The sequence below is a fragment of the Pongo abelii genome, chromosome 7, assembly GCF_028885655.2.
Source record: "Pongo abelii isolate AG06213 chromosome 7, NHGRI_mPonAbe1-v2.0_pri, whole genome shotgun sequence".
Classification (NCBI taxonomy): domain Eukaryota; kingdom Metazoa; phylum Chordata; class Mammalia; order Primates; family Hominidae; genus Pongo; species Pongo abelii.
In genome coordinates, this window is record NC_071992.2 from 73,915,067 (window position 1) to 73,937,500 (window position 22,434).

At 35.5% G+C, this 22,434-nt stretch overlaps 1 protein-coding gene across 3 annotated transcripts in view; it reads right to left on the bottom strand.

The window, feature by feature from the left end:
- TOX (thymocyte selection associated high mobility group box) overlaps positions 1-22,434 on the bottom strand; it is a 319,032-nt gene that overhangs the window by 128,192 nt on the left and 168,406 nt on the right. For all 3 annotated transcript variants that reach the window (XM_002819113.6, XM_054561646.2, XM_063726658.1), the window contains one exon: positions 10,717-10,959. In XM_002819113.6, coding sequence (XP_002819159.1) covers positions 10,717-10,959 — 243 coding nt within the window. The remainder of the gene's footprint in view (positions 1-10,716; positions 10,960-22,434) is intronic.

A 22,434-nucleotide genomic window follows, 5' to 3' on the forward strand; every position in this document is an offset into this window, starting at 1 on the left:
ACTGGTTAACACAGAATGTGATTACACATACCATAGATATAAAAATGTAAAGCATTTAATAGCATGATATGTTTACAGGGTTGGATCATATTTTTATTAAAGATTATCAAGATCATGATTAAAGAAAACAAAACTCCCTAAAGGTTGAAAAATAATGCTTTTCAAATGTAACACATTTTGAGAGGGTTTTTTGCCTATCAAAAATAAAAATGCTACCCTGAATTACAAGAAGAAGTTTAATCCTCTCTCTGTCAAAGAGTACTTCTATTTCTCTGGGGAATTTGTATAGTCCATTAAATTCGGGGAATTTGTATATTCCATTAAATTCAGAGAATTTAACTATCATTTTTGTGATTATATATTTATCAAAATGTTAAATATATTTATTAGTTGAAAGAAAAAAAGACATGTTCTCTGGATGATTTTGGTATTTGTGATATTTTAAGTTATTTAAAAAAGGAAAGTCAAATCTAGTATTTTAATGACTGTAACAAATGGTCAAAAACCCTCCAGGACTTCATACCTTTTCTCCTACACAGCGTGTATTGCTGCTGGCAGAAAGAAGTATATAAATGGCTAATATAAAAAGACAAATAATATTATGTTTCTGTAGGTACTGCTTGTCCATGTAAGAGATCTTGAAACTTTCAAACTAGAAAAAAACTAAAATGGAAAAAAAATCTAACACCAAAACCTGCTCTTAAAGCATTCCCATATTAAATATGGGAATGCTTTAATAGATAATAATATTAATATTATTAATAGATAATAATAGTTAATGAATAATGAAGAAAGTGGTGTCTTGAAATGAGACTGACTCATTGTTCTCCTGAAAAGCATTTTAGATGAATTCTCCTATGATTTCGTGACAAAATGAGTTTATAACGCAACATTTCAATGTTAATAATCTACTTGCATAAATCAAGCAAAAAGCAAGTCAAAGACATGGCAAGCTGAGATATAATCATTTTGTAATTAAAAAAATAACATGAGTCATATGGGCAAATGTTTAATGGACATTAATTTTTCATATTACTACTACTTCTGCCCCAAGACTTTGGAAGAGTAGGCACAGATATATTCCTTTAGAAGTCTTGTAATTTTACTGATAGTTTTTCTCTATAAAAATAGCCATACTCAGAAAATAAATGGATTTATCTAAAAAGGAGGATCAACTACACATTGTAATTAATTGTCAAATACATCAGTTTAATAGTGGAATAGGTTAGAAATGATCAGTAGTAAGTTGATTAAGTATTAAGACTATAAAGTTAGATCTGTGTTTAGGGCTCAAATTCATTTAGGTATTTTGAAAGCATTATAGCATTTTAGACACCATGATAAATGACATTATACTTTCTATAAAACTGGAATATTTGTATCATTTTAGAAGACTAAACAACTGCTTAGCAGTGTCAGCCCAAAAAGCAATAATAATCTAGTACCTGTCTGGGGGAAATAGTATGGCTAGAGATAACTTTAAGTGGGAACAAATAGATTCACTCAATCAGAAATAGTTATTGAGCTCCTACTATGGGCTGTACACTTATATAGAGCATTGTTATCAGAAGTTTCTGCATGGAGGTCTAGGCAATGAAACCAAGTAAGCTCTCAGGGTTTCTAGGTCCTCTTTCCTGTAATGAGCTTATGAGGCAGAGAGAGAACAAGAAAAATGTTTTTCTCCATGGGGAGTGGAGTTAATGCTGAGTGTTAATGCTGAATGGTGAAGGAAGGAAAGAGAAAGCAATTCTCGACACATGAAGCACCAGCATGATTATTCAAGGTAGGAGAGCGAGGACAGAACATTCGCTGGACCTGAAATGAGGAGCACAGAGCTCAGTTCTAGAAGGAGCACTGGAGGAAGGACCACCCACAAGAAGCCCCAACCATACCCCTACACATGCCTGCACAGATCCTCCAGGTATATAACTGCTATCCAGAACAGGCCTGTTTTCATTTATTGTTTATTCCTTCTTTCCAGTCCTATGTCTTCTTTATCCAGGTTCTGTGCCGCTTTCCCCAAACTGCTCCCTCAACACATTAGGAAACATTCTACTAACAATTTTGAAGTTATAACTAATGACTGAAAGCTCATGGCTAGGATCTGGAAATTCTTACTTATGGACATACTTAGAATCCCTTTGTCCAAAGACAATTATTCAAATATAAACTACAATAAATTTTTTTATTCATCTTTGTTTGCTAAATAATTGATACCCAGGCAGGAAAAAAAGACGCCTTAAGAGCAAGACCACAATGGCCTTTTCAGATGTTTGCCTTTAGGACATGAAATGAGCTACACAAATACAAGATGGGAAACTGCTGGCTAGAAACCAACACAGCAAGAGTCACACACTGTAGGAGGGATCAACGAATCAGCAATTAAACATATCAGCAATCAATGATGCTATTAAGGACCCTATCATAAAACATCCACGTAGAGGCAGAGAATAATTTGAAAAAATCAGAAATTAATCTGCAATCTCAGGTTTTAGAGCTGTGCCATCCATTGTCATCAACATTCCTTAAGATCATAAATGTCAAAAAAAAAAAGAGCTAATTTGATTTAAAAGTTGAAAAATAATGACCTGTGAGGAAAGGTTAAAGGAATTGGGGTTATTTGGGCCAGGTAAAACACAACTGCAGGATTGACTTAATAAATATCGAATATTTGAAATCAACTGTTCTCCAAGCATTCAGAGGGCTGAGGCAGACAAAATAGGCTAAAATTGCCTATTTGGTAAGTAAGAGATTTTGGTTTAACTTTAATAAGGAAATTCCTGGAAGGAATCTAAATCTCTTACTGCAATTTAACTTAATGTCACAAGGTTAATTAAACACAAACAGGCTACCAAGGAAAGTTATGCAATCTTGACTCTTAGAAAACCACATATCTCAAATGGTTTAGGTTTACTCCTGCCTAGACTTAAGAGACTGGATTAAGTAGGTGCCAGAGTTTGCTTACAGCATATTATATAACTGATGTTATTCCCTTTTTACTTCTTTCATGCATGGGTGAGGCACACATTTGTATGAACTCAAGGGGTGAAGAAAAAGTACAAGAACTCCTATATACCAAGTGAATCTTGAGTCTGATTACTTGACTTAGAAAAGAAAAAGCGTTATTTTTAAATTGGCTCCTTTCCTGAACACTATTAAGGATAAGTCTAGTTTGGAATAATATTTTATTATAGCAATAAAAGATAGCCCCAAATCATTAACATACTGAGTCCATTGAACTATATCAATACCACATTCAAAGTAGTCTGTTTTGCGCAAACAAAGATCTTAAGTAGATCTTAACAATTAACTACAAACACCACCTATTTTTGGCCTTATTAAGAATTTGTCCAAAAAGAAAAAACCCAACCAACCCACATATTTATTGTATTTGGTCAAAACTAAGAACAAAAAAACCAGCCCATTTCTTCACAGTATTAAAGTGGTTTAACGCATTGTTCTTGTGTTCTGCGATATTCAAAAAAGGATAATTTCTGAAAAAAAAAACAGGCTGTAATTGCTAAACATTTAATGAATTGTGGCATAATGCTAAATAATTGTTCTTCATTTTTCTTCTGTCAAAGTGGCAAAATTATTTTTTATGGCTTATTTTCCTTTTTGTTTAAAGAAAGAAACAAGCTGCTGTGACATCCATTCCATTTTAAACAAACACTTCTATTATTCCATCATTAAATGGGCTGACATCATAAGCTCCTCCGTGTTCCGAAAGATGCTTAGCTCTAGTCCATGGTTACACACTTTATGCATTACATGAAATAAAATACCTCAAGATTTGGAAAATATTTATTTTAAAAACAGCAATCAAATTGTCTGTAATCACGTTTTCTGCCTGGCTTTGAAAGCTGCATTATTCAATATGCCAGTGGTCTTTTCCATAATGGCAACATATTGGAAATTCATGCTGCTCTAATACATCTGAATTCCTTGATGTGCGGCACTCCCTATAGGCCTGAAGGAACACTTCTGCTTCAGTTTCATGAGTCCTGTATAGCACCTATGAAAGCGATGGTTGTCAAAACAGTTGTACAGTGGCCTTTGAATGCAAAGTGTACCATGACTGAATGCTAAAAATGACAATAAATCTGAGTATATACATTATGCTTGCTTTTGTTCACTGGAAAAAGAAGGCATTTGGGAAATAAACCACCGAATTTTATTGCCTTTTAACATCTTTTTTCCATTTCAAACTCCAGAACTGGAAATTTGACACATTCAAAGAAATTGAAATCGCCTTTGTTGCTTTCCTTATTGTAAATTTTCTATAATGTGTCATTAGGAAACACACTCTACAAAAAGCCCAGGTTCTAAATGAATCCTTTCTTCGAGGTCATTCTAAAACTTTGCACGGTTTTTCTTTGTATGAAAGAGCTTCTGTTGACTGCACAAAGAACAAGCAATCACCACATATAGGCCGGGCTGAGAGTCTGGGATGACTTTATACAAGGTTGCATTTTCCCGTTCACCAATCCATGATTAAGCCCAGCGGTGAATATACCAAAGTGGGGAGAAACAGAAGAGAGCCTCTTGATTTCAGTTGGGAGAAATCAAAGGATTTTTCTTCAGCCATGAATACTTAATATGGGCATTTTCTTATTCTACCTTTCTGCTAAAATAGTTCTGTAGTTTCCTTTTAACAACATGAAAACACTATCCATCCACACAAAGCAAAATCACTCTCTTTTTTAATGGCAGGATTACATTTTCCAGTCAAAAGAAATTATCTATCCAGTAGGTTCTTATAACTGATTAAACTTTGAAGGGGGGTGGGGGGTGCAGTTAAAACACTGTGACAGCCAAAGCCATGGCAAGAAAAATTACTAAGTAACTAAAATGACAAACCCAGTGAGTCTTAAAGTCTAGATCAAAGTTGTGTGGTTAACAGAAAACAAATTACAGGAAAATGCTAGTCCTGAGAAGGATCATGGAGATCAACTAGTCTTGGGGCTTTCCATGTTCTTAGGGGCAGAACATTTGTTCAAGGGAACTTTTATAAGAAATGCAAATAAAAATAAAAACAACACTGTTCCCTCTAACTCCTGCGCCCCACCCCCGACACCACTCCCAACAAGCTCAGTGTGGATCAGTCTTCTATAGATCTACTCCAGCCCTGCTGGTAAGAGGGTTCGGTGACTTGCCCATGATTGACAAGCTTATCCATGTCTCTCATTTCAATGCTTTTCTAACCAGACTCCACTCTCTGAGAAGTGCATACAAATCTATTACTCACTATCAAAATAACTCAGAGGAATGTTGAGAAAAATGGAACTCTTGCATATTGGGTCATGAATGACTGTTTAACTTGGACCTAGAGAATCAGAACTAATTGGCACTTATTTGACAGTTATATACTTATAGAAATTCCACCCTGTTTTATAGCCTGTCTTAGAAAAGAGGGACTTTAGGAAAATGGAATCTTTTTCAAAGTGCTAGAAATTTAACTAGTTGCAGGAATCCTTACTAACAATAAAATGGCACAGACAAGAAAATGCAAAAAAGTGGTGGGAAATTTGGGAAAAACTTTCACCCTATGTATGCTGCACCCCAATATGTCTATGATAAATTCCAGAAGGCAATATAGATATCTATCTTGGATACCTTTTTATCATAAAGAGGTTCCCATTGAATATATCTGGGCAGACATTACAGATATTAGCTACTTTAATACTTACAACATGACGAGATTAAACAGGTGAAACTGAGGCACAAAAAGTTACTCACAGTCACACGGCTGGTAGGCAGAAGCGCCAGGATTTGAATTGAGGCACTCTGCCCCAAAGACATCAATTTGAATCACAATGATAAATAAAGACACCCAGTAAAAGGTAAATACTCCTTTGGTTAATAGTAGGCTTATTGCAGTCTTTTTTGACAGATGTGAAGATTCAGGATGAAAGTATAAATAACTCTTTTGGAAAGTCTTCCTTCCCACGCATTTTAACTTCTCCAAAACAGTCATACAGGCTTGCTTTTCTAATTTTATTTAACCAACACTTATATAATGCTTCCTATGTGCCAGCTACTGGTCTGAGTAATCTTAAATATTTCCTGAACCCCGTGAGGTAAGGCCTAGTATTATCATCCCCATTTTCCTGATAAGGAAGCTGGAGTATTTACTGGCTAAGCCATTAAGTCACTTAACCACTTTGAACTTTCATTTTCCATTTGTAAAACTGGGATACTCGTTCCTCATTCAGACACTGATTTTTAATTATGGACTAAATTGTTGATGTCTAATATATTAGGCATTTGTAGGAAATGCTTATAAATGGTGAAACTGTATCACTTATGTTGCCAGTGGAGATAAGAAACAGAGGCAGATACAAGAGAATATATCTAAAAACAAAATTTCAGTAAATGACATACTTTATAATAATTAATATATAAGTAACATATCTATAATATCTCATAATGCATATATAAAACATCACAATAACATCTAAAATCTATACAATAAATATATACAATAAATAATATACAAGAACTTAAGTATTTTTCACTTCCTTGATCCATTTGAATACTAAAATGTCATCATGTGAAAATACTAATACAAAGATCCAATCACAATACTAACATCAAAAGGCTCAGCTTTGATCACATTCAAGAGCTTTTAGAAAATATAATTAGAGAAAGTTGATCCTATACATAAATTTTCCCAGGATGGCTTCTACTCATAGGATTTTTAAATTCACAGCAAAATCAATATTTAAAATCTATAACTGTTAGCTTTTTTTAGTTGTTCTCACATTGTAGGTGACCTTGAAAGAAAATCTTGGAAGGGGCACTGTCATTTTGAGGTGGGCAATATTTAAACTCTCATATCTGTAGACATTATTTTCCTGTCTAATGGGCACTGATGATGTAAACTGTCCCTATACATAAACATATTTCAACACTTGGCAAACCAGTCCATAGCTCAGTTGTTAAATTTTGTGATCATATTAGCCATGAGCAAACTTGCTAGCAAAGAGTTTTAGTAAGTTTTTACAAGGAAGTGTGATGAGCAAACTTAATATTCAAAATTTCTTTCAAAGAAAATAATCCCTTCATGGTTTTAAAATATAAAATATGGGTGCAGCGCACCAGCATGGCACATGTATACATATGTAACTTACCTGCACATTGTGCACATGTACCATAAAACCTAAAGTATAATAATAATAATAATAATAATAATAATAAAAGAAAAAAAAAGAAAAAAAAAAGAAATAAATAAATAAAAAGTTATTCCTCAAAAAAAAAAAAATATAAAATATGAAAAGACAAAATGTTGTTCATCTTTAGATCCATACATATTTGTGGATGCAAAAATGGCTTAATGGCACACCACACTACTATAGTTCCTCAGCACCTCTTACCTACATCGGGGTAACAGGCCCCAGAGGCTTTCCATAACCCCAGTCTCTTACCGCTGCTATCTACACAGGGTCCTATTGCCAGAAGGATTTTCCTACAACACTGCTTTCATAATACTTTTGCCCTTGAGTAAAAACCACCAGCGATTGCTTATAATCTGTCCTAACATGCCCAAGTTCTTTAACTGGTTTTTGAAGGTTTTGGTCAAATCTCCCATTTCAAAATACCCAATCTGATTTTTGAACACTCTCCAACATGCCTTTTCTTTCCTCTTGGTTTATCCAAATCAAAGCCCTCCTTCAAGCCGTGACTGTTGTCCTACCTTTTCTACTAAGTTTTATACCCAAACCAGAGTACGGTCATCTCTTTCAACTAAGAGTTCCTACTGAGTTCATGGCCAGTACATCTGAGTTGGGCACTTCTCTTGGTCTCTAATTGCCCCATGTTTCTAATTGTTTCATAACTATTTATGTTTTCCCTGTCCAGAAGGACAGTAGCTAGGTCTTTTCAATCATTTGAGCCTTTTCAAACATTGAGACCGTGGTAAGCATTCAAAATATATACACTGAGGAATGGCATTCTAGTCGTGTGAGAGCTCAAAACAAGAACTGAAGAGGCTCTTTGTTTCTCATGGGAATTAGTAGACAAAAGATAGCTCCTGATTCTTCCAACTTTATTAGATTTCTATTGCAACTTTATAGTGTATCAGACTCTGGCTTCTGGAATCCAGCCAGAGATCCCCAAGCCTTGAGAAACAGAAACAACAAATTTAATCTCCAAATCTTCTTTCTCTGAGACCATGCTGGCTTGGAAAAAATGTGCTTAATATAGACTTAATGCTAGAATCAACATCATTAACTAGACCTATACTGTCTAACACAGTAGCTGCTGGGTGAATGTGGCTACTTAAATGTAAAGTAATTAAAATAAAATAAAATGAAAAATTGGTCCCTCAGTCCCACTAGCCACATTTAATAGCCAGTGACTACTGCTGTTGGACAGCACAGATTATAGAAGAGCTCCATCATCACACCACATTCCACTGGGAAGTGCTGAACCTTACCCACCGTCTCACCAACACGGGCATTTGCTGGAGTCGCTTTTTGCTTGCAGCATTAAAGTCTAGGACCAGTGCTGTGAGGAGGCACAGTAGACGTGCAGCTCCAGAATGTAGCTTGAGGGGTATTGGGAAGGCTTACCACCCTATGAAAATCCCAAACAGGCTCACCTTCAAGAACTAGAATGGCAAATCAGAGCTTCATTCCTTCATCTTAGGCCAAATAGGGGATTTGTTTCCCCTATACCCTGCAAAGTGTTGAAACTTCCTAGGGAAACATCATGTTGAGGCAAAATTATCAAAGTCCAGTTTTTGACAGTAGGTTGGTGGGCAGAGAGCATAAGGAAATTTTATGAACAGAAAGAAGCTCCCGATAGGGAAAGAGGAAGGGACAGTGGGAACAGACATGAAAATGGCCTATCTTGTGGCTGTGACTGAGTCTAGTCCCAAATGTGCCATTGGAGGATGGCATGACTGCCATGGGCAGCAAATCTGGAAACAATCTCTGAGCCACAGTTACTGACATTGCATAAGCATTTCTTTAAGAGTGACGTCTCTTAAAGGTGTATTGAGATGGATGTAGAAATGCTAAGGAGGGTAAATTTGTTACTAGAAAGGAGGTAAATTTTATAAAGGAAAAAGACTTGAACTATATAATCGAATATCTCATTATCCTTCCTATGGCCCCAATCTCACTCCTACCATGGGGAATAAGCCTAGAGAACAAAATTGGCATTTTCCATGTATACTGAACGCCCCCTTCTTCTCCTTTCTAGGGAACAGGGGTACCTACAGAGGCATGACCTGAATGCCTTCTTTGGCTCATGAATTGGATCTGAAGGCTTAGTCCCAAAGAGAAGTAGGCAGGTGATTTTTCAAGGTGACTACACTGAAATACATTTTCAGCTTTACACATTTAGCATGTTAAAAAAAATCCATTTTCTATTTATGGAGTCATACTTAATACACATAAGCTAAATCTATACAAGTGGAATATAATCTAAAAACCTGAGTGATGGTGCTGCCAATGAGTTCTCCCCTCTTGGCTGCCCAGATGGCTGCCAGATTTCAGGAAAATTCTATACACCATTGTGTATTAGGCAGTAGGCTCTGGGTTTCATTCTCTAAAGAAACTACTTTGGAGTTTCTTTTGACTCTACTTTTATTCCACCTTTATGTTCATGATTAACAGAAAAGTCATCCTGCAAAATCACTCAAGTTAGAGATATATCCCCCAATGATTTAGATAAGTGATAATATGAAATGTGTTTTTTTAATCAGAAAGAACATAATATTGGCAAGTTAATCAATTTATTCATTGTGAAAATGACAGTACTGTTCAATGACTTATGAAAATGACAAGAGAGTTAGTTGGACTGTTAAGTGACTGAACAATGAAAACCAAAAAGTGCTAATTAAAAGTCACTGTAAACCTGGGAGGAGGGTTTTGTGACATGGTCTAAAGTTCTCTCCTTGGCCATCTACTACTGATTTTTTTTTCCACTATTGGGGTATAGACAGAGAAATTATTAAGTTTCAGATGACATAAAAATCAGAAGGAAAGATTTTATAATAAGCCAGTGTTTCTCAAGTATGGGATGCTTGTAAAAAATACAAACCACTGGACTCCCTGGGTAGAGCCTGAGAATTTGATTTTTTTGCTAGTTTGCTGGTTGATACACATTCCTATTAAATTTGAAAAATTAACAGGAATTTATAGTGTTGTCATTATAAATTGTTAGACAACAAGTCCAGTAGACTGCAACACTTTAATGGAGATAAATTTTGATCACCAGAATTATACCTCCAAGATAAAACTGAAAATTGTTTTCTTACCTTCCTATGGTATACATTTGTGGAAATTGAGAGCCGAAAATAGGAAGGAAAATCAAGGTTAACAGCAGCTGCAGTTCAGAAGATGTGGGGATCTCCCTTTTGGGGAGGAATCCTCCACTGGATGAGAGGTGGCATCTTTCAAGATGACTTTTTCTCTGAAAGCTGGTAAGCTGGTTTGACTCTATGACAGCACATTCATTGCCAAACAATATTTAGTACTTTGGGTCATAAATATGAGTGACTGCACAAGTAATTAACTGATTTTACCTTGACTTAAATATAAAATAGAACATTGCTTTAGAAATGTGTATGATTTATAAATAACTGTCTCCACCACTAGAAACAGTTTCAGAATGCTATTATCACAATGCCAGGCCCTCGCATGAACTTGGTCCTCGTCCTTATGGTATCCCTTAGCCCCCACCACAAACAGGTAAGCAGATTCTTACCACAGAAATGGAATTGGAAAGCAGTGTTCCATCCTGGCCCAGCATATTGGAGACTGTGATTTCAGGGAGGTCCATGTTTTGTGGATGAAATGGTAGCAGGCCATTATGGTTCATGGGGTGACACAGAGAATGGTAACCAGACTCAACTTCATTCAGGTGCACCAGCGAGTGGTCTGGGAGGGAAGGAGGAGTAATTGGTGGAATGTTGAAGTCTTCACTTTCCAGGCTTGGACCAGGGTAGGACTGTGAAAAGACAAAAGTGACATGGTTGCAAATTATCATCTTCTTGCTCTTCATCATCATATCAAACACACTTGACCCTTTAGATATTATTACGAGCAGCATATGGATTTGGCAAAGACGTTTCAAACCTTCAGATTATCCTGCTGCCATTTCATCATTATGCATGAAAGAAAATTGCCTCAAAGGCAGATCCACTTCTGGTATAAAGACTACTTCCATTAGGTGGTTTTATTTTTCCAAAAAGCTGAACTCAAACAGATTTCAAAGTTCCCATTAAAATTTTCCAGAGTTTTAATCTAGCTGAATACCTTTTTCATGGGAATTGTATGGAAGGAAGGCAATTTATAAAATTAATGTTTGATCAAACATGTGTCACAGGGCTCCCTACTGCTCAGATCATGGGATGTAATAAAAATGAATTCCAGAAGTTCTGGGCAATTGCTTTTGGGTTTTGAAAGGCTACCTGCTCACAATTGACAAAAGAAAATGTCTTAGAAAAGAAGCGACTTAAGCATGCTGCATAAAAGTGTAGTTCCACTGAAAGTTTGATATATGAAGAAAATGCCATTAAGAGCTGTTTTTATCACAAAGATCTTATCATCAAAATCAAAGTGGAGATTACTTTTATGATTTCCAGTAAGATTTACTTGATTTCCCCCTAAGAGCTGACAAATAATATTGCAAATATTTAAATTCAGTTCTGTCCATTTTGAAAGGCAAAATAGTACTAATATTATTATAATACCAATTCTGGAATAAAAGCCAGCAGTAAAATAAATAGCATTAACACATGTGGGTTTTTTTTTCTTTTACAAACTAGCATTAGATAAAATAGAAAGGGAGGGAGGGGAACAGGAAGGAAAGATTATGTGAGGACATGCCTGTTTAAAATGGAATGTGGTAAATGTTGAAAAATACATGGAAGAAATAAAAAATCAAACATTGTTACCAATTAATATTAAATACACAGTGATATATAGCAGTCCTTCATAGAACAGGTGTCACAGTATGAAAGGAAACGTTTCGGTCCAGATAATTCTTGCAAGCTTATCTTTCAAATTAAGAGTGAGCCTTCATAGTGTTTGGGTGTATGGGTAACAAGGATTCCCTTGTCTAACAGCCCAGCGCCTGCTCAAGTGTGCAAGATTTGAAATGAGCAGGCAAGGGTGGGAGCCAAATAAAGTAGTGTAAGGTATTCATATGGTGTCCAGCCAATAAGCATCATGCTCCTGTGTCCAAGTGCCTGGGGTTATTTTTTCCAGATGGCGTCTATTTGTCTAACAGAAAGAAAATCTTCAAGTACTACTTTCTAAATGTTGTACAAGTTTTGATATATTTGTTTAGGTGCCATCAGAAGACAAGATTAAATGAAGAGCTACTTGGAACATCTGGAATTTAGACCTGGTCATAGAGCAGCACATGTAGGTTAGAGACAGGGGGTGTATGAAGGGAAAAATTTGACTGTTATATGCAGATAATTTTTCTTAAATATCTAAAGTTCTGCTAAAAAAAATCACCAGCTCTAGAAGTTCAATCACTTGTTACCAGATTCTCCTGTTAACAATATGTATCCCATGTGAAAAATATGTATGTGCTGTGTCAAAATTACAAGTTTGATGAAATTCTCACTCGTCTGATATATTTTTAGACCCTTACAGATCTAAGCCATTGGTTCCTTGTACAAGTATGCATATAAGCATAAAAGATGCCTAATGGGGAGGTGGGAGAGATGTCTATTTCATATTAAAGCACTGTACCAAGGTCTTTGACTATGCTGCCTCCATTTAATCATTACAGTAATCCATTGTGTAGCTACAATTACCCCCAGTTTCCTGAAGAGAAAATTGAGACTCAGAAATTAAATAACTTGTCCAAGTTCACTCAGCTTGGAAAAGATCAACTCAATACACATGAGGGATAAATATATCATAAAAGATGGCATTTTTATTGCTATGCTATTTATAAAGTAGTTTAATTGCTAGTATCTTATTAGGTTGAATGATACAAGATTGCCAACACCCAACTGTTTCTGATAAACAAAATTTCATAATTTAAGTAATAGTATTAGCATTAATATCAGGCCTTTCCTTTCCCAAATTCCACCCCATTGCCCACCCATTAAAATTATATGAACATAGATTTCATAATTTGTCTCTTTGTCAACATTGCAAATGCTGAATTGTTGACATCTATCTTTTAAGAAGTTAATTAGTGCCTGTTTGAAACTCTCCTGGCGGGGCACGGTGGCTCACACCTGTAATCCTAGCATTTTGGGAGGCTGAGGTGGGCAGATCACTTGAGGTCAGGAGTTTGAGACCAGCCTGGTCAATATGGTGAAACCCCATCTCTATTAAAAATACAAAAATTAGCCGGGTGTGGTGGCACGCCTGTAGTCCCAGCTACTCAGGAGGCTGAGGCAGGAGAATTACTTGAACCCAGGGAGGCGGAGGTCGCGGTGAGCTGAGAGCGTGCCACGACACTCCAGCCTGGGGTGACAGAGCAAGACTCTGTCTCAAAAAAAAAAAAAAAAAAAAAAAAAAAAAGAGAAAGAAAGAAATTCTCCTGAATAAGGCACAACTAATGCCGGCAATAATGGAGAAAGATGTTTTTAATTTTAGGAATGTCATTAAATCTCTGAAAATACTAAGGGATATTCCACCTATAGTAGACCACCACTTTACATTCTAGGGTTTCTTCAGTAGTTAATTCTTAATTTGTGGTGTTTAAAAGAAGGTTTAATTGGGATCACTTTACATTCAGTGGTAACAATTGTATTGCAATTGAGTTAAGCTACATGGTTTATGTTCATGTAATTACACATTAATGTATTTAATTTAGACAATTATACACCAAAACCACGGATTCCACAACTTAACTGGTAATAGATAGTTATGTGGATCAAGAATTTTAACTACTGAGGTTGCTTAGTAGTTTCTGTTCTTTATATTAGAAGTCATGATATGCTTATTTGCCATGAGCCTATTACAGTGTAATTGATGCCATATAAAAGTACACTGGTAATTGTATAAATGCCAAAATGTCCCAGAACTTAGAACAAGTTCAATGCCAGGCTAATTACTTATTATTTTTTAATGTGGAAATGAATTTGCTAATTCTTCATCATTGGTTTCTATGACATGAAAGCTTTATTTTGATTTTTAAAAACTTAATAAACATACATTTAACTTAACAATAGTTTTATAATTTAGACAATTTGCAGTTTTGGGGGATGTTATACAACAGAATATGATTCAATATTTTCCCTATTCCCCATTAAGCTGCCTAGATGGAATTAGTGTTCAATGTTTATTGAATGAATAAATAAATGAATCACTGAGTGAATGCATGTGTGCATGAATAAATGAATGCTAAAATGACTCTTTAAAGGCACGAAGTTTGTGAATGTACACTATTATTCCTGGGTTTGAGTAAATATCTTTTATTGTCAAGACATTGCACAGGCCAGTTACCTACATGGTATGTAACAATCTCACAGAATATCAGGAGGCCAAAAATATCCTGTTAGGGGAGTAGAGGCTTGAGCAGCTTCAGGAAGGCTGGGCAGAGCAGTCTGTATCCCTGATATAGTTTGGATGTCTGTCCCCTCCACATCTCATGTTGAAATTGATCCTCAGTGTTGGAAGTGGGGCCCGATGGGAGGTGTTTGGTCATGCCATTCATGAATGGCTTGGTGCCCTCCTCACCAAGCAACGAGTGAGTTCTTGCTTGCTCACACAGATCTAATTGTTAAAAATAGCCTGGTGCCTCCTCCCATCTCTCTTGCTCCTTCTCGCACCATGTGACACACCTGCTCCCCCTTCACCTTCCACCACCAGTAAAAGTTTCCTGAAGCCTCACCAGAAACTGAGCAGATGCTGGTGCAATGCTTGTACAGCCTACAAAACTGTGAGCCACCTAAACATCTTTTCTTTGTAAATTACCCAGTCTCAGGTATTTCTTTATTACAACGCAAAAGTGACCAACATAATTGCTCTCTGACTGCTGCTCTGATCCCCTGAAGTGACTGGTGCCTACTGTCCCATAGTGACACAGAGATTTCAGAGGATTCGTAAAGGAGAGTTTGCGGCCCCCTGGCTCTCAGAAGCTGTGGAGCCTAACCCCCATGGCAGGCAGGACATCAGGGCCCCTTGGGTGACTGCTGGGGCACGTGAAGGAAGTCACAGCAGCAGTTCTGATGCCCATGCCTGGCCAGAAGAGAAGGCCTGATTAGACCACAAGAAGGTATATGAGTGATGAGATCAGGGGCTGAATTGTCAGAGAAGGCTTACGTGAAGGCCATCCCTGGGTGATATAGGGGACCTGGTGCTCATGTCCACTTATTCCGGCAGGTTCCTTTTCTGACTTGGGCTTATTTTCCTCCCTCAAGACTCAGTGAGGCCTGGAGTTTACAGATCATTCATTCTCCAACTCTCTTGGGAACAAAGATCACTTGGTCCTTTCCAAGATGATCCCCAGATGCCCAGGAGACAAGAGGACTACTTTAAAAAAAAAACAAACAAAAAACAAATTAGAGGCCACCAAGGAGTGAATCACATGCCTTGGAAGTCCTATGAGGCTGGGTTCCATTCTAGAATGCTGAGGGAGGCCAGGTATAGATTTTCAAAGGTGGTATCATCTTCTTCATCACATTTTATAGTGACATGTACCCATCCCAGTTCAGGGATTGGAACCTGAACAGCAGCATGAACCATGCGAGCTCCCTCTTCCCCAACCAATGCTGAAAGTCAGCAATGACCATCTTACACAAATGGAGAAAAAGTATTTAGGGACTACAGGGTGAAAATCAGGCCAACACTTTTAATTTTATCTTGAATCTTCACCATATTAACTCAAGGTTAATTGGAAACATATTAGCATACAAAGTGATTTGTTCTAAACCAGAGCCAGTCTAAATGATGCACATGATTCAAAGAACTCAAAATTATATTACTGTTACTTAACCAGCTTCTCCCTGATCTTAAGCTACTCCCTAGTTCGAGACACAAGAGAGTCGCGAGGTGTTGCTGGTGCTGAGCTATGCAACAGGACTCCTGTGTTCCAGCACAAGAGGCACTGTGCATCACTCTGAGGATGCAGGATCCCAGTGCCACTGAATGTAGGTTAGAGTGGAGTGAACTACCATGAGGCATGGTTAATGCATGGTTAATTCTGGAAAATAGATGAACTTTTCAAGCCCACAAGGGGACTGTTGGGAGCATTAAAGTAGTAATTTCAAAATCTTACCAACCTCAAGAGTATTTCTATGGTTCTATAATAGAGAGTCAATGACTATTTCAAGTCATTTTCTTAAAACCTTAAAATTTGGTAATCGCACATTTAGCTTATAAAGTGCTACATCTTTCTCTGATGAGAAGGAGACAGATGTTGGACTAGGCAAGAATACGCATGACTTCTTTAGTGACTGTTAAGAATGGCCACTGTGCGTGTTGCCAAGAATTGAGGCTTTGAAGCCCAATGGACAAGGTCTGCTTCCAGGTCCTTTAAACTATATATTAATTTGGGTTCTGCAGCAAGCTTAAAAACCATGGGGTTCTTATAAGCATTAAAAACAAAAACATACGTAAAAAGCCTAATAATATGTGTTTGCCAGATACAAAGTTCTGGATAAACAATGCCTTTACATAGCTACAGTTACTGTTAAATGGATTTATACATGCCATAGGTTGGGTCATGTCCAAGAAAACAAACAACTGTAGACAGTACAGAAGATTTAGATCCATTCTCCACAATGTCATTATAAAGGAATTTCAGTATATTTGCCATTGATTAGGCCTCATAGTGGAGAAAAGTGTAACCCCATTCATACCTAATGTACGTATTTATTTGCTCCCCATAAATAGCTAGGTTAAGGCTTCACCTTTATTCTAATGGAATTAAATTGCACTTTTTAAGTTAAGGAATAAAAGGATGGTGGGGAACACGGTGGCAAAGGAAGTGGAAGGTGCCGAGAATTACTGCATGTGCAGAGGCCCAACAACTTTGCTCCTTCACGGAGCTCTGCTGGCAGACCTGCAGCCCTGGCTGATCTGGTTCTCACAGTTTGACTCCTACCAACCCAACTAAATGGCGAATGAATTTCTGAACCAGAATGTCACTGTCTAAATTTGTACAAAACCTATACTTTCTAACATACTGGCTGTGTCCTTAGAAAAGCGATCGTCTCTGGGCGATTCTTGGCAAGGAGGTCAAATTGCTAATTAGAGGCTCACTTTTGAGACTATTAATGGTTTCAAGAGACTGAGACTGGGAAAGTAATAGTGGATCCTTCTGATTTGCTTTGGTTTGATCTGCTTGGATGCCTTTTCAGCCATTTCACTAAAGCCAAAATCCTTCCCTGAAGTCCAACCTTCCCAGCCTCCCATTTCAGTAGAAAAGGAAACTTCTCACCTGATTCTGGAAGATCTCATTTCCCCTGTCTGTTTAATGACATACTCACATTCCTTTTTAATCATGCTGCTTCACATGTTCCATGATCTGAGTATCCTGTTTACATTATTTTCTCCTGCAATCCACACTTCCTTTTGCTACAGCCAGTTCCTATATTCTTATTCTATATGACAACATCTGGAAACGGAATGTTAATTATGCTGACTTTTCTTTTGACTACAGAGAATTCATGTTTTCATACGGCCCAGAGAGAGTGTTAATATATGCTAACCAGGAATAAATAATGGGATATCTCTTTTAAATGTTGCCTTTTCTTCTCTTTTCAAAATCTAGTTTCTCTAACCAGAGAGGCATTGTATTTGTGAGTCTCTGTCCACATATTGCAATCATTATACAGAGCACTTTATCTTTGGTGACAAGAAGTCCCATAACTCAGAAGAATTCAAAAGATATCATCTCGTATGAATCTTTAAATTATGTGATGGATTCATGGAATCATGCATACACTAAAAATATGGCTATGGTTATAACTTTGTAAAATATGTTTCTCATATAGAACTGTATTTGAAAGATAAATAAATAGTACTGCCATCAAACATATACATAATGCACTAATTTTTAATCTGTAACATAATTCCTGAAACTTAAGGATAGAAGAATGCCAATGTTTAAACATGTTTCATCTTCTATTATTAAACATTCCTGTTGCATGATTCAGGGAACTGAAGGGAAAGCAAATTAAACTGAGAAGTTTATTAGAAAAATAATAAGCTTCCTCTGTACATTTTTAGAAGTAAAGATATTACATGTAATGGTGATTTTTCCTGAAAGAGTTTAAATTGCGTCAACATAATCTCTGATTTCTTTTGAGAAGACCTTCAGGAGTAGGTATTTTTCAGATTCTTTTGTCTCTGCATGAACAACGGTTGATAGCTTGAGACTATAATATATTACTGTGGAAAGCTTCGGTCTGTTACATAAATCATCTTAATGCTCAGCAAGAATTGTCCAACAGTGCCATTGATGTGCTCAAGCCAATGATCCTGCAAACAATTTTTTTGTCTTTCTTCATGCTTTAGACAATAGCAATAAATCATCTTCATTTAAAAACACACAATGTACTAATTTTTCAAGCAACAGTTATCAAAATGAAATTTTTGGTAGAAAGTATGACATTTATTTGTGCTCATTAATTTTTTTTAACTGTTGTTAAATAAAAAGCAATGATTGCCTCATTTGTTACAGAAGCATTGTCATATACCTACTATGTGTAAGCATCCTGCAAAGAGTGATCTGAGATACAAAGAACCGAAAGACACAGTTTGTGAAAAACATCAAAAGATATATCTCTCATTTTGTAAAGATTTAAAGAATCAGGCTTATTTGTTAAATTGCGTAAGAAACACTGGCAAATTATAGGTGATACTAGATCTTTTTTTAGTTGCATTTATGGGTATTTGTTGATGTACATGTTTCAAAAATCATATAAATTTATAGAAATTCAATGTGTTGTCAGTCATAAACCTGGTTATCTTAAAATGTTATATATAATAAAAATAATTGAATATTTGTCAATTGTAAGCTTTCATCAGCTTTTTAACCATGCTATTCTAAGTTTTAGTCATGTAGCATTATTGTTTTTTATTCTTCTTTAAAAACATTTACAATCAGATTCATGAGAAAGACTCCAAGTTCTCTTCAATACAAATTTCAGATAATTTTAAGATCCATAGGCTACATAAAATTTCTAGAACTCTCATAAAGAATTTGATGGAGTCATGAAATGACTCAGAGATCTAGCAGAACAAAAGTTGATTATATGAGATTGAATAACTGATCAAGATCAGGTTTTTATACTTTTATTTAAAATATTGTTGGTACTTTACTCAAATGTTTTGTCTTCTAGATTTAAGAAAATGTTCTCTCTTTAGCTATATGTAATTTACAGCAATTTGGTAAAGTATAATTTTATAAACAAAGATAAAAATGTTTTATTACATTACTTAATTCCTCCAGAATTCAAAAACTGTGAGTGTTCTTATGGCGAAATGGTTATTTGCATAAGTCCAATAAAAATCTCTCTATACTAGGAAAAAAAAGACACAGTTTGTTATAAAGATAGTGAATTAGAAGAGAGAAATGGGAACTTAGGCTCTCAATAAAGAACAGTATATTTGAAGTGTCAAACTAAGTGAAATCAGAGTGTAAACAAAAAGAATTACTTGAAGCTGGGATGATCAAGGGATTGCTATAAGCAGATTTACACTGATATCAGGGCCTAAAGATCAGACACTTCTGCCAACATGCGATAAGTGATCAGGGGAGGACCACAAAACTGACAAATGAGCAAGTCCAGGCTACTGTCCAGGCAATAGCAGGCAGGTTCAACAGCAAGGTCAGGCCTTCAACCTCTAAGATAATGTCAAGGGCAAGACTGGTCCCACCAATCAAAGCAAACTTCAGGCTACTGGGCTCAGTGCAGGCCTCTTCTGGAACTGGGGAGTAAGGTAAAATTTCACTTATGAAAAGCCAGTGTGCAAAGCCTGAGTGACACCAGAAAACGAGGTCAACTTGAACCTGCCCCAGAGAATGTCTGACACTGGCTCTTCCCGGGGCCTGGGCTGGGGGACCCTGAGGTCGGGGTTTGCCAGCTGAGGCTTTGAGGATTCAGGGATTACTGGAACCCTGGGCTAAGCACCTGAAGCAGATCAAGTGAGGGTGGGGCAGGGTAGCCCTAATACTATCTGCTCTCTCTCCACATACTTCCAGGAAAGTCCTTAGTGTTTACATGCAGGGCTCTCTCCTGCCATAATTCATTAATGACACCAGAATGGGGAAGGGATTTGTCTCCTCTCAGTATTGCTTGGGGGTCTACATAAATCTCCGAGCAGTATTTTTAGGGGAAATTTTCATACCAGGCATTGTGCGTAGTTGTCATAAATAAGGGCCTCTCCTTTGACTAAAAAAATCCCCAAGCTTCTGGAAAACAAATAATGTACTCCCCCTCCAAACCATAAACAAATTATTAGAGAGACCAGATTCAAGTGAAAGGAGCCACTTCTGAAAGTTAGTCAGGACATGTTTTTTAGTGCTAGATCATCATTCCATATTCAATGTTTAAAGGGGTAACTGAAATATTTAATTTCATCATTCAGCATATAATTTTATACATAACGCAATCTATATTTTTTTTTGTCATCTAGACTTTTTCAATTCTCATATTGAGTTCGTACATTCTGAGATTCAGTTCTATATTTTTTGGCTTTATTTTATAAATAACCCATGTTAACTAGCTTAAAAAAAGTAGAAAATATACATAGGAAAAAAAAATCACCTTTAATCCAGCCACTCAGGAGCAAAACATTAAAATGTGTGTCTTTCAAGATTCTTTTTAGTGCATATTTGCTAGTTTGTTTTGAGCTTTTGTTTTTGTTTTCCATAACAAAAGTCAGATAATTGAGCTCTGATTTTGGAGCTGGAAATGCTGAATACAGATCTCAGCTCATCCTTTAGTAGATGTATTTACTTAATTTCTCTAAGCCTCAGTTTCCAAAGCTATAAAATAGGGATGATGATAATCTCCAATTCTTTAAGGATATATTAGGATTAAATAAGACAAATGAGATAATGTAAATATTTTGAGTAATACTCTGGTTCAAAGAAGCAATCAATAAATGTTAGCTATATTTTTATTATCACTTAATGTGATGACTTAAAATGGACTGCAAATAATTTTCCATGCCAATAAATATCATCAAAATTAGTGTTTAAATGGTTGCACATTGCATTGCGTTCATGTTCTTTCATTTATTCTATCAGGAGTTCTCTATTTTGAACATTAAGGATGTTTCGGATTTTGCTGTTGCAAACCACACCATGACAAATAACTTAATCCACTAATTTCCTTAGGATAACATTCTACAGTTCTCTACTTATGCTCAAATGGAATCACAGAATGCCTGCTCAAGAAGAAACCTAAGAAATCATCCCTGAACTTTGCATATGAGAAAAATGAGGTCCAGAGAGGTTAAATTATTTGCCTGCATTTATAGAACTAGTTGGATAGATGAGAATCCCAAAAAAAATTAAATAGACATTTTTTACTGTTAACAATTGATTGCAATTTGTTAGGTTCTAATATGCTATTTTGAATCATGTGCAGCCTTTAAGTTTTAATAAATTTTTATTTTTTAAAAGAAATGTATTAAATTGATTTTTGCTTATGGCTAGGCTCTATTTGCTAAGCCATATGCAGGCAACCAGCATGGAGTTGAGCATTCAGTGTTGGGCTATTTCTATATGTATATAAAATGTAAAATAAATGTATATATTTTTATATGTGTATATTTCATATACACATATAATATATAATATACAATTATATGCATATATTTCATATACACATATAATACAGAATATACAATTATATGCATATATTTCATATATACATATAATATATAATATACAATATATGTATATATTTCATATATACATATAATATATAATATACAATATACGTATATATTTCATATATACATATATAATATACAATATACGTATATATTTCATATATACATATATAATATACAATATACGTATATATTTCATATATACATATATAATATACAATATACGTATATATTTCATATATACATATATAATATACAATATACGTATATATTTCATATATACATATATAATATACAATATACGTATATATTTCATATATACATATATAATATACAATTATATGTATATATTTCATATATACACATAATATATAACATACAATTATACGCATATATTTCATATATATACATAATATATAACATACAATTATATGTATATATTTCATATATACACAATATATAATATACAATTATATGTATATATTTCATACATACACATAATATATAATATACATTATAGGTATATATTTCATATATACTTATAAAAATACATGCTGTATGTATCTATTTATGGCCAATCATTTTTATTTTGTCTCTTGAGTAGAAATCAACAAATGCTGGGTACAAACTCACAATCTGCATAAAGAAGCCAAATTAG